Here is an 11,907-nt window from a genome sequence, read left to right on the forward strand (position 1 = left end):
TGACAGAACGCCTCAATGGAAGTCTTTATTGGCGAAGCGAAACTAAACTTTTATTATGGTTTGGCTTGCCAAAATGGCAGTAATTGTAATTGTTGTTGAGTATCATCAATTCAGAATTGACCCACAGCTGACCCTCCAGCAAGCTTGCAGAGGCAGTAAATTGCATGAGACGAGATTGCCCATCTTTCTCCCACAGTGTAGCTGGTGGATTTGAACTGCATGTCTTTAGCTTGGCAACACAATTCCTTACCACTAAAGCCACCCTACTGTGGCTTGGGTTGTCAAGAGAAAACGGTGGTAACAACCTTAGAGCCGAGGATTTTTACAAAGGGCACATCAGACAAGGGAAAGAAGAGTAGTGTCTAAGGAAACAAAAAAAAGGCAAGAATAAAGCAGTGGGAGGAAAAGGGAGAGGCCTGCCAAAGAATTGTTCCGGCTGGAAAATGTTGTTTTCTAACAGCTTTATTGAGATAAAATTCACATACCATACAATTCACCCAGTTAAAGAGTACAAGGCAATGGCTTTTAGGATATTCACAGCATTGTGCAACTATCACCACAATTGAATTTTGAACATTTTCATCGTCCCAAGAAGAAATCTCATAGCCGTTAGCAATCATTCTCATCCTCCATCTGTCCCATTCCCCCACACCCTGGCAACCACTAATCTACTTTTGATCTGTATAGATTTGCCTGTCCTGGACAGTCATATAAATCAAATCCTAAAATGTGTGGTCCTTTGTGTCTGGGCTTATTGCACTTAAGCATAATGTTTTTCAAGGTTCTCCCAAGTCAGGGCAAGTCTCAGCACTTTCATTCTGTTGTACAGCTGAATTACACACCTACTCCTCACTTATCAACAATTTCATTATCTGACATTTGGCATTTACAACAATAGCAAAAAAAAAAAATCTCCTGTGTGACTACTTTGCACATTAACAACATACATCTGACAGCAACGAAGACCACGGTTGTGGGTGAGATATAATGTTTTATTTTTTTAAAAAAATTTTATTATTTTTGTGTGAGTGTACCGTCAAATCAGATCTGACTGGTACAGGAGGAGATTGTCCCTCCTTCCCCGGCAGAGCATCTGGTGGATTTGAACCGTGCACCTCTGGGATTGTAGTTGCAGCTCCTTACCACTAGGCCACCAGAGCTCCCCTTTAATGTTTTATTTTATGTGGCAACTTGGTTGGGCCATAATTCTCAGTGGTTTGGCAGTGATATAATCATGCAGCCAACCTCCGCTTTGTGATCTGATGTAATCATTCCCCATGTTTTCACACAATGCTGATTTCCGCCTAACAGCCTGATCTTTGGAACTGAACCATGTCTGTAAGTGAAAAGTAGGTATTTTCCATTGTATGTGTATGGAACATTTTGTTTACCCAGGTTGTTCTCACTTTGTGACTATCATGAATAATTCGATAAAAATTTCTGTGTGGGTGGTTTGATTTCTTTCAGCATGTCCCTAAGTGGAATTACTGGATCTTACAGTAATTCTGCATTTCAAATTGTGAGGAAGTTTGACACTGTTTTTATAAGGTGGCCGAACCATTTTATATTCCCATCAGTGGTATAGAATGTTCCAATTTCCCTACATCTGTATCAGCAGTCTTTTTTTTGAAAAAAATTGATTATGGTCATTTTAGTGGTGAGGAGTGGGAGAAAGATAGGAACCTTTCTCCTGTGAGACTCAAAGCCTAAGACACTCAAAGGAGGGTCAGCCCACAGTTGGTTCTGAATGGACAGCAATGAGAGAGCCAGAGTGGGTAAGAAGTGGTTTCTTGGTGTGGTTTGGAGCTGCATTTCCTTAATGACTAATGATCCTCAACATCTTTTCATGTGCTCACTGGCCATTTCTCTTCTTTGGAGAACTGTCTATTCAGATCCTCTGCCCATTTTTCAACGGAATGATTTATTTATCTATGGATTTCAAGAATTATTTATATGTCCTGGGTTTCAAGTTCCCTAAGACTTAGCTGATTTGAAAATATTCACCACTCCACACCCCTGCCCCTGCCATTCCGTCAATTTCCATTTCACTTTCTTGGCGTCCTCTCTCAGAAGCACAAACATTGTCAATTTTGATGAAGTCCAATTTATCTTTTCTTTTGTTGTTGTTGCTTATGCTTTTGGTGCCATATCTGAAGAAATGACTGGCTAACCCAAGGTCATGGAGATTTGATTTAGCTCTGTTTTTTTCTAAGAGTTCTATTGTTTTAGCTCTAACATTTTATACCTGTGATCATTTCTGAGTTAATTTTTTAACATGGCCTGAGGTATGGATACAACTCTTTTGTATGTGGATTTCTACTTTGCCCAGCATCATTTTTTGAAAATACTACTCTTTCTCCGTGAATGATCTTTGTACCCTTGTTATAAGTCAATTGATTGTAAATGTAAATTGTACACTGAGAGCCCTTCTGGACTCTCAATTCTAGTCCATTTCTATCCTTATTCCAGTACAATCAACACTCTCTTGACTACTGCAGCTTAATGGTAAATTCTGAAATCAGGAAGTATGAACTTTTTACCTCTATTCTTTTCAAGATTATTTTGCCTATTCTGAGACCTCTGAATTTCCATATGAATTTAGAATCAGCTTGTCACTTTCCGCAAAGAAGCCAGCTGAAACTTCACATTTGGAATTGCTCAATAATTCAGAATCTAATAAACAATGTTGTTGTCTACTATTTAGTTGAAACTGACCAAAGCTGATCCTCTAGCGGGTTTTCAGAGGCCGTAAATCACATGGGAAGAGACTGCCCTTCCTCCTTGCAGAGCAGCTGGTGGATTCGAACTGCATACCCTTGCAATGGTGCTGCAATTCCTTACTACTAAGCCACCAGCACTCCCTAATAAACAATGAGATACTGAAATATTATTAACCATTGTCTGCAGGTCATTAATTACTTCATTTAATTCATGACAGAACGTATAAAAATTTTAAAATACTGGAGGACATCAGAAACCTAACAAAATCTTTCTAATAATGCATGTTTACAGTATCATTTCTTCTGTGGAGGCAACTTTCAATTAAAAATATATATATAATGTAGCATAACTTCACTCCCTTATCTTCTGTTAACATGTTGAATTTTATTTTTAGCAATGCTAGAATGTGGTCTACACTTGCAGATTTTTAAGCAATTAAATGAAATGCTCTAACAAAGAAGTAGCATTCAGTGTTGCCAATATGAAGAATCTGAGGTACCTACCTGGTGTGGGAGGAGGTTACTTGGAACAAGTAAGAGTATTAAAAAATGGCGGTATTGTCATGAATCCAATTGTAGAGTCAGGGACACTGCACTTCTAAAGTGAGCCTTTGAACAGATGTTGATAAAGGTCCATCTTTTCGTCCACTTTAGAATGTGGGTGCTGAGGCTTGCCAACAAATGCATGGGGAGAAGTGCTGTGATTTTCACTTGGGATCCCAACAGTAGCTCCAAATGGAGCCATTCTTGAACCCAAGAACCTTACAGGGTTAATCTAAAGATGAAATGGAGCAATGGATCTGAAGTGCAGTCCTGACTCAGTGACATCCCTTTCCAATTTCATCAGGGCCTCAAAGGGGCACCAATAATTGCAGTAATACTCTACTAGCTAATTCTTCACTGATAATCTGTTGAGTTGATTTGGAGGCTATCATCTCATTAAATCCTCACAACCCTCTGAGACAGGTGCTTCTGCTTAAAGATGAGGAAACCAAGGCTTAGAAAAGTGACAGAAATGGCCTAAAGTCACAGCAGAAGTATTTGACAGAACTGCTCTTTTCACTATCTTAGGAAACTTCTAGACCTCGAGTGAGTGCTGTCAAATAAAACAAATTGCCGCCTGCTGAGAGAGGAGATGAAAAAATCACATAAATTGTCATGAGCTTTTGGAAAAGGAAATGTCACACACTGTGAGGTCTCATCGGCAATTTTCCCTATTAGTGCATTTATCCCATTAGCATAGAAAGCCTCTAAGCTTGTTGGTTAGCCCCTTTCTCTGCACTCAAGTACGTTGTCTTTATTTCTGCACTTGGAGTCCCTTGAGGTAAACTTTTTTACATATTCTATGTTGCAAACGGCTTCTGAAAATCTGGTATTTTGAGAGCTACTTGAATAAACGTGAATTACTGAAGAGAAAAAACCTAACACCTAAGCTTGACCTACCCCGGGGTATCAGTTTCTGCACATGGAGACACATGAACTGCATTGTGTGATAAAAGTTCAGTGAAGACTCAGTTTGGGTTCAAACTCTAACCTTTCCATCTTCTACCTGCCTGACCTTTAGCAAGTTAATTTAAATCCCATAGACCTCAGCATCCTCATCTACAAAATGAGGGTAATAATAGTACCCACCTCTTTAGGCTACTGTGAAATAGAAATGTGGTATTTGTAAAACACTGGGCATTGTGCCTGGTCATAGGAAGTACTAAAAACATATAAAAGGATGACAAGTCCCACATTCTTGAATTGTTTTGATAAAAAGTACAGCTAAATACACAGGCCATAAGTTTCCATGACACTTAAAGAGAAACTGGGGATGGAGAAGTTGTTGACATAGTGCTTTAAAGAATGTAAAGCACCAGATTAGCTCCTAGCCTTTGTTTAGAAAGAGAAGAAAGTTGGGGAATATTTATATAAATTACTACAAAACTTAAGTCTCCCCCCTACTCCCCAAGAGTGCGTATTTTACTTACTAAATGACAAAAGTGAGGTCTAAACAGACCTTAGCGTACCAGGGCCTGATCTGTTTCTGGGTGGTATTTTTAAAAATAAACTGTTACTGGAACCCAGGCACAACTGTTCAGCTCCGTATCATCTAGGCTGTCTTTGCACTAATGGCAGTGATGAGTGGCAGCGACAGGCATCACGTGGCCTAAAGTATTTACTGCCTGGCCATTTGCAGAGAGATTGTGCTAATCCTGGTCTAAGACAAGAAGCAACCCTTAGGAGCCTGCGCGTCTTTGTCTCCTTTGTAGCCTCCCCAGTGTTAGGCTGCCATCTTTCCCCAACATCCCCAAACCACCAACACACGGAGATGAAAACATGCGTGCACCAAAAAATGCCAAGGTTGTCAAAATGCCAGGAGGAGGAAAAGGCTTTAGAAGGAGAGAAAGAAAAAGAGAGACAAAATAAATATGAACATATCATCATCATCATCATCAAATCACAGGATTTTCCCTGCTTTCAATTAATTTGTCCCTTAAACTGGTTTCCACCTCAAAGGCTCATTATCCTTTATGTGAATTCAAGTGTATTTTTCACACAGAAGGAAACCAAATGGAGCTGCTCAGTGCTCAAACCCGAGGGACCACAGTGCTTGACATTGGGACAGCCTTGCAGTCACAACAGTCAGTGCAAAATCTGCATTTTATTAAAGACATTTCGGAAGATCCATTCAAAAATACATTGTGCTCAGTAAAAATTAACCATTTCATGCTGATAGTTAAGGTTACCACGGAATATATATTTGTATAATATTTACAGCAACAATAGAAATTTTACAGAAGTTTAGAATGGAATACATGCCAGAAAAAACTTGAGAAGATGTACCAACACATGATACAAAGAGTTATATAAACACTTTACAAATGGTTCATAATTAGCTTGTGAGGAATTGAAATATTCAACACTTTTAAATTCATTTTGGATTTGAAAAATTAAAAAGATTAACACCACATTACACCCTTGCCACAGTAAAAAGTATGCAATTATCATTTGTATTACGGATTATAAAGTCTGTGCAATTAAGAATTTCCAGTGATTCTTCATCTAGCACAAATTTGGGTGCCATGTCATTCTCGCTGAGCCTTCCGTTTGCTGTCAAGCTTGAACAGGGTCTCGCTGACAACATACCCTCCATCCCCCCAGACACTCCCTCCAAACCTCCTAGAGATTGAAGAAGCTCTGAATCACCTGCTTAGTTAGTTAGTATTTACAGAATAACTACCTGAATTCAAAACGGCACAAAGCCATTTTCGGAGACAGGCATTTAGGGCAATTACTCAGTTTGGTTTCATCGTTTCTGTCATTAATCCATATATACAATGAGAACTGACTTCTTTGAATCACAGCATTGCCCCTCTGCCCGGTCTCAACCAACGACCAAAGAGTAAACAAGAAGAGGGAAATAGACTGAGGCGACCATCACCAAGTGTGTACCATTCATGGAAACGGATTTTATGCGAGCTCTGCTTTCTTTCCCATTTTGGAAAAAAACCCCCCAAAAAAACCCGCAAAGCTGCTGTAGAGAACGTCAAAGTTCTCCAGGAAGAAAAGTACCCTTTCTTCCCCAAATTCCGAATGTTCTGTAACTGGCGCTTTTGTCAATTCTGGCAATAAACACTTTCATCCCACAGCAGGGACAAAAGTCAAGGCATCTACCTTTTCTATTCCTGGGTTTCTTCTAATTAGACCTGAAGCAGAACACTAGGACAAGCGTGTCTACTCCTGAAATGATTCAGATCGGTCTTCAGGAAAAGTAAAAAAACAAAAACAAAAAACAAACCACACCAAAGGAAGTCCTGAGGAATTCTTAGCAGTCTGTCAAACTGAAGGGATGGAGGATCAGATAAGGCCTCTTTCTCCCTGATACTCTGTTGGAAGAGTAGCAAACAAGGCAACTTCTAATCTGCACACAATGTGGAGACCAATTACAAGATTCCAAAGGAGGGTCAAAACATGACCCAAGGATCACATGGGCTTCAGAAAGCTTAACCTTGTGGGTAAAGAAGGGCCTTCAAAGTAAAAGCAGAGCTGCTTCAGTTCTGCAGGCCCTACAAAGCCAACGTACTGGCTAGTACAATTTACTTTTTTCTTTTCTTTCCTTTTTTTTTCTTCTGGCAAAACGAAAGACAATCCTCCCTCAAGTTTGGGAGGGCACAGGTAATGAATGGGAATACAAGGCAGGCCGTGATCATATTTAATAGCCTAGATTAAATACACAGAAAGGTGGGGCAGTGCCTGGCGGGGACAGAGATGGAGTCAAGCCCAGGCCTCAAAAGGATGAACTAACAAAGCACTATGGGTAAGGAGTATTCACGTAGCAATTGGGTTGGCAAGAAAGTCTATGATCTCTAATAGTACATTCACTTTTTAAAAGAAGAAGACGAAGAAGAATGGGAAGCAGGCCCAGAGTTTCCTGGTCACCTAATTTCTACCACACTGGCTGTGGACCCACAGGTAAAGACTTGTCCTGTCCCGGCATTTACTCACGATTTCTAAAACAGAATTGTGAACCTGCTGGATCAGACCTCCAGATTTCCTGTTGCCCAGCTGGTCAAGAAGCAAAGGAAGAAATTGTAATAATTTAAAAGTTTTTGGTGGGTTGTGGTTTTGTTGTTTTGTTTTTTAAGTAGGTCTTTCAAGTCTCAGAGAGGACCTTTGTAGGAAATTCTGTCCCTAGGGATTTATGGCAGGATACTGAGAACCTTTCCACTGTCTTTACTGCAGTCCCTTCGGAAGAGCCTACATTTTTTAAAGCCACAGAGATGTTGTCTTTGTCTACACACTGTCAGTGATGCACTGAAGGAGGAAGGACGGTTTTCCATCTATTGTGATGGGGTTCTGTGTTTCATCCCACACTGCTGCTTCACAGAAAGGAGTGTGTGGAGCTTAGTTAGTACCCACAAGGACCTCACCAATGCAGGAGGTAATGGGCTCTTAGATGTAAAAGCAGTTCTTTACAGTGGGGGACGGGTGTTAATTCCAAACTGTTCTGACCAGGAGAGAACAGACAGGTCCAGCTGAGCTCTAGGCATAAACCACAAGTGGCAAACACCTTTGCTGAACGGGTTTTGCTCACTAGTAGGTCCTAGGTGAACAGATATAGACAGAACTTTCAACTTTTAATCCTCTGGCCTGGAAGGAAGTGGTACACGCATGAGTCATCCTCAATACATGGCTAGAAGAAAAGAAATGGCTTTCCCCCCCGCCCTTATTTACTCTAAAAACTAGTTAAAGAAGTGAGGATACTATGACAGTAACTAAGAGGTGCTGGGAAGGGAAGAGGGATAGCATTTCCTAGATGTAGTCCACTAATTTTCGGGTTAGGAACATGCTAAACTGGCTAACTCTACAACCACAACATACTTTATAATACATGACGTGACTAGAAACTAACCAGCAATAGCTCTGAGCTTAGAATTAAAGTACAACTGCACATGGTGAGTCTTAAAGCATGTTTAAAAACAGATTTCACCAAAGCATACAGCACAAATACTCCTATAACAGTCACATCACAACCACCAAGGAAGGGATTTTTGCTTCTAATCAGTTTGCCATATGCCAGTATTTGTAAAGAGCTATTAAATTACTTGAAGGAAAAACAAAGACATTTTCATTCTGGAGACACAGCTAAAAGCCATGGGTGCCTTTGTGCAGTTGGTAAAAACCATGCCAATCTGCCAGGCTTTCACTTGCTGCTAAATATAGACCTCATGGCTCAAAGAAGGATTTTCTGAGGACTCTGACCTAGAATTGAAATTCTCTGACCTATAAAAGAACTCTGGTCTCCTCCCTAAGGCTGCACCGTCCAGCAGGCCCGACATCATGGACATGGACAGTTGGATTCCAGAAGAGGGGCAGGAGAGGCTCTACCAGAGTGCTGAAGCGCTCCTACAGGGAGTTCTGTAGGCTGGTGAGAGCAAAGGCAGGCCTGCGCTCTGGGGACTGTGGGGCATGCAACACTGCCAGCAGATGACTCCCACACCACTCCAAATGCTTAGCAGCATCCCTGCTCTGTCTCCATTACGTGCTGTGCCGGTAGGTAGTGTCTTCCCCCAGCCCCAGCTGTGACAACTCAAAATGTCTCCAGACATTGCCAATGTCCCTTGAGAGGGTGGGGGTGGGGAGAAAGAACACCTCTGGCTGATGACTACTGTTGTGGAGACAGCTTGCTTGGGTTCCTTAGTGGCCTTAGGCTCTAGAAATGAGCTAAAGGTCAAGACCAAACAAGGCTAAGTTTACCTAGAACTTCTGAAAAGGAAAACAAGGAGAGTGATGAAGTGAAAGTAGAAAAGTCATGAAGCCAAGTTTCTATTCAAAAGGAAATCAGCAATACACTCAAAACAAAGTCACTCAGAGGCCTCCATCCTACCTTTGTCTCCTTTAGGGCACATAAGAGAACACAGATTTCCCAAGTCCCCCTTCCTGAAGACAATGCAGACTTGTGACTTTAAGTCAAATCCTTTTTATCACAGGTGACAATATTTGCAAGGTGGCTAATTCATCAGCCAGAGGGAAACAACAGTTAAAAGCTAAGATAGGGCCCAGTAGATCTGAGAGAAAACATCATTTACCTCTGAGAGTGGGAAGAGAATTACATAGTAGAAATACAGATTGTAAGTTCACTTACAGCTTACTGAGGATCAATGAAAAGTCAGAATGGAAAAAGGCTGAGAAGAGGTTAAAAGAGCTACCTCAAAACACTAGTTGAAAACACTGTAGCTATTTTCTGGCTCAAATCTGGGAATGTACGAAAAGTATGTGTTGATTCTTCATCGGTTAGGTTTACTTTGCTCTAGGTAGAAGGCAATTATTCTAGCCCTTCTTTGAAGAACCATCACTAATAGAAACGTTCGGCAAACATCTGAGATCCCAGTGTTAGCAAGAATGAAAACGTGGGAAACCAGCCCCCAGGTGACGGCGCGCGAGTGCCACAGCATGGCAATGTGACCATGGGTTCCTAAACACACAGCACAGTGAGAAGTCTTTCAAGGGGCAGGGGGAAGCAGTTTTTAGGTTTGCAAGGGAGAGTACAAAGTACAGCTCTAGTAGGAAACAGAAGCATTAAATGGACACCCTTTCAGAGTCATGGGTATCCAGGCAAAAGTGCAGAGGATCCAGCTCATGTGTGTAACAGAGCAGCTGCCTGGCATAGCCAGACTGCAGAGCTACCCAGACGATACTGAACTGGTGGGAAGAAAGAAGATAGAAAAACTAAAGAGCATGCAGAACTACTTATTCGTAATCAAATGCTGTCGATGATAGTACCCAGTTGTGTTTCATTTTAGTGACCTTTACACTAATTAAAACGAAAGAAAAAGCACCTTAAAATGACCTCTATACATAATTGATACACAATTTCAGAGTATTTATATAAAAATGCAATACGCACACAATTTAAGGTTCAAAGAAATGAAGATTTTTTTTTCCCTTTATAATCATCATATCAAAGCTATGATTCTCAAAATCTTGGGGGAGGGGGAACCTGAAGTAGCAACAGTAAGTCAGCACACTTTAACGACAGCTGGCTTGAATCGGGCTGACTCTCAGAATTCTGGGACAAGTACTAAATACTGAGAAGTTATCTCTTTAAAGGGTGGAAAGGACCTTTGAACATATTATTGCTAAGGGACTACTTCTAAAAATCTACTACTACTGACAGATGATGGCGTGGAAGTGGTTTCTCTCAAGGATGGCCCCAGGACATGTAGGTATAGTGTTAACTGCCCAAAGGCCTTGATGATACTTGGGAGCAACTTGGGAGTTGAAAGAGATAAAATGTGAGAAAGATACGTACTGCTCTCATGATATATATATATATAGATATATATATATAGATATATATAGATAGATAGATATACAAAATATGTGCATCTTAGCCTTTTTAAACGTGGACAGTCCCAAGAACAACAAGATGGAAATAATGATTTTCTCTACAGCTATAATTGCTTCAGGAGCCTTTTAACTAACTTGATTGGAAATAGCAACAACACCAAGAAAAGCATTTAAGAATATAAATGCCACCCATGTATCTCACTTTCCATTAGCCAGGAGCCTTCTGTAGAGTAGTCGGGAGTCAGAAGCACAAAGCTAGTTTGCTCAGTCAGCAGACAAGTGCCTCTGCAACCCTCACAGCTAGGAATGTTCACTGGCAAATCTTTGGTGTACACGCTTTACTACTGCGAAGTGGAAGAGCACGCTCGCTCTAAAAAGGCTCATGAGCTCGCTCTCCTCACTTGCAAGGAACATCCCCAGACCCCGAGCTAACCTTGTAAGGACGGAAGTGAGGCCTGTTGTTGTTTCCACGATTCTATCCTATCTTTCTTCTCCTGCAGGCTTCGAAATAGGCGGCGTACTTCATCTGCTACCCAGATCATGTCTAGAGGGCTACTGATGAGGCCTAGAAGTTGAGCAAGGTTCATACTGTTACAGTCACATGTAGCCACAATTCAACTCCCTTTATTAGAAGTATAATACCCACTTCATATCACAAATGTATAAAAATATGGCAGATAGTGTCATAACGATACTTTCTTTAAATGAAGATATTTATAAAACAGACATATATTTACCATATATATATATATTTATATGTAGAATAAAATACTCCTGATGCAATATATAAATGTTACTGTTTAGTTTTTATAGAAACTACTGTAGCTGTCCCACTGCTTCACAATGTTCCAAACAGCTCAAAAGAACTTTACATTAGAACATAAAAGGTATGGTTAGAACAGTACAATATTAATTAATTATAAATAAATGTTACAAATCCTATCAAATGTGGAAGTTTATAAAACAATTTAAGACATACAGTTCATCTGCTAACCCTTCAAAGGGATACTCCTGGATCACAATAAACCTCACATTTAGCCTAGGCAGAACAAAGTTAGGTGGTAAGGGCATTGGTTGAGACACACATTTTTCTATCCCGTGCAGTGCCAGGACGTGGCCTAGCTTTACCCAAGTTCACTAGAGATTGCACTACAGCTGGAATGTAAGGGGGAGAAACTGGCAAGAAGCTGTCTTCTTCAGTGGCGCACTGCAACCCCTCTCCCAGCAGGCCTGTGGGGGCTGGCAATCCCAAACAGCTCCTGTGGCTCTAAGATCCCTGACTAGCGTTAGTGGCCGTCACGCACCAACGGCCCCACTCGTACAATATTGCACACACCTTCATAAAGCTGCA

At 40.9% G+C, this 11,907-nt stretch overlaps 1 protein-coding gene across 1 annotated transcript in view; it reads right to left on the bottom strand.

The window, feature by feature from the left end:
• Positions 1–9,785: 9,785 nt before the first annotated feature.
• CDKL5 (cyclin-dependent kinase-like 5) overlaps positions 9,786–11,907 on the bottom strand; it is a 150,553-nt gene continuing 148,431 nt past the window's right edge. Inside the window, exons 18-19 of the mRNA XM_006893829.1 lie at positions 11,078–11,144; positions 9,786–9,908 (exon numbers count right to left, since the gene is read on the bottom strand). Of these exons, the coding sequence (XP_006893891.1) occupies positions 9,786–9,908; positions 11,078–11,144 (190 nt within the window). The remainder of the gene's footprint in view (positions 9,909–11,077; positions 11,145–11,907) is intronic.

Source organism: Elephantulus edwardii, unplaced genomic scaffold (assembly GCF_000299155.1).
Source record: "Elephantulus edwardii isolate Elephantulus edwardi_28Jun2011 unplaced genomic scaffold, EleEdw1.0 scaffold00131, whole genome shotgun sequence".
Lineage (NCBI taxonomy): Eukaryota > Metazoa > Chordata > Mammalia > Macroscelidea > Macroscelididae > Elephantulus > Elephantulus edwardii.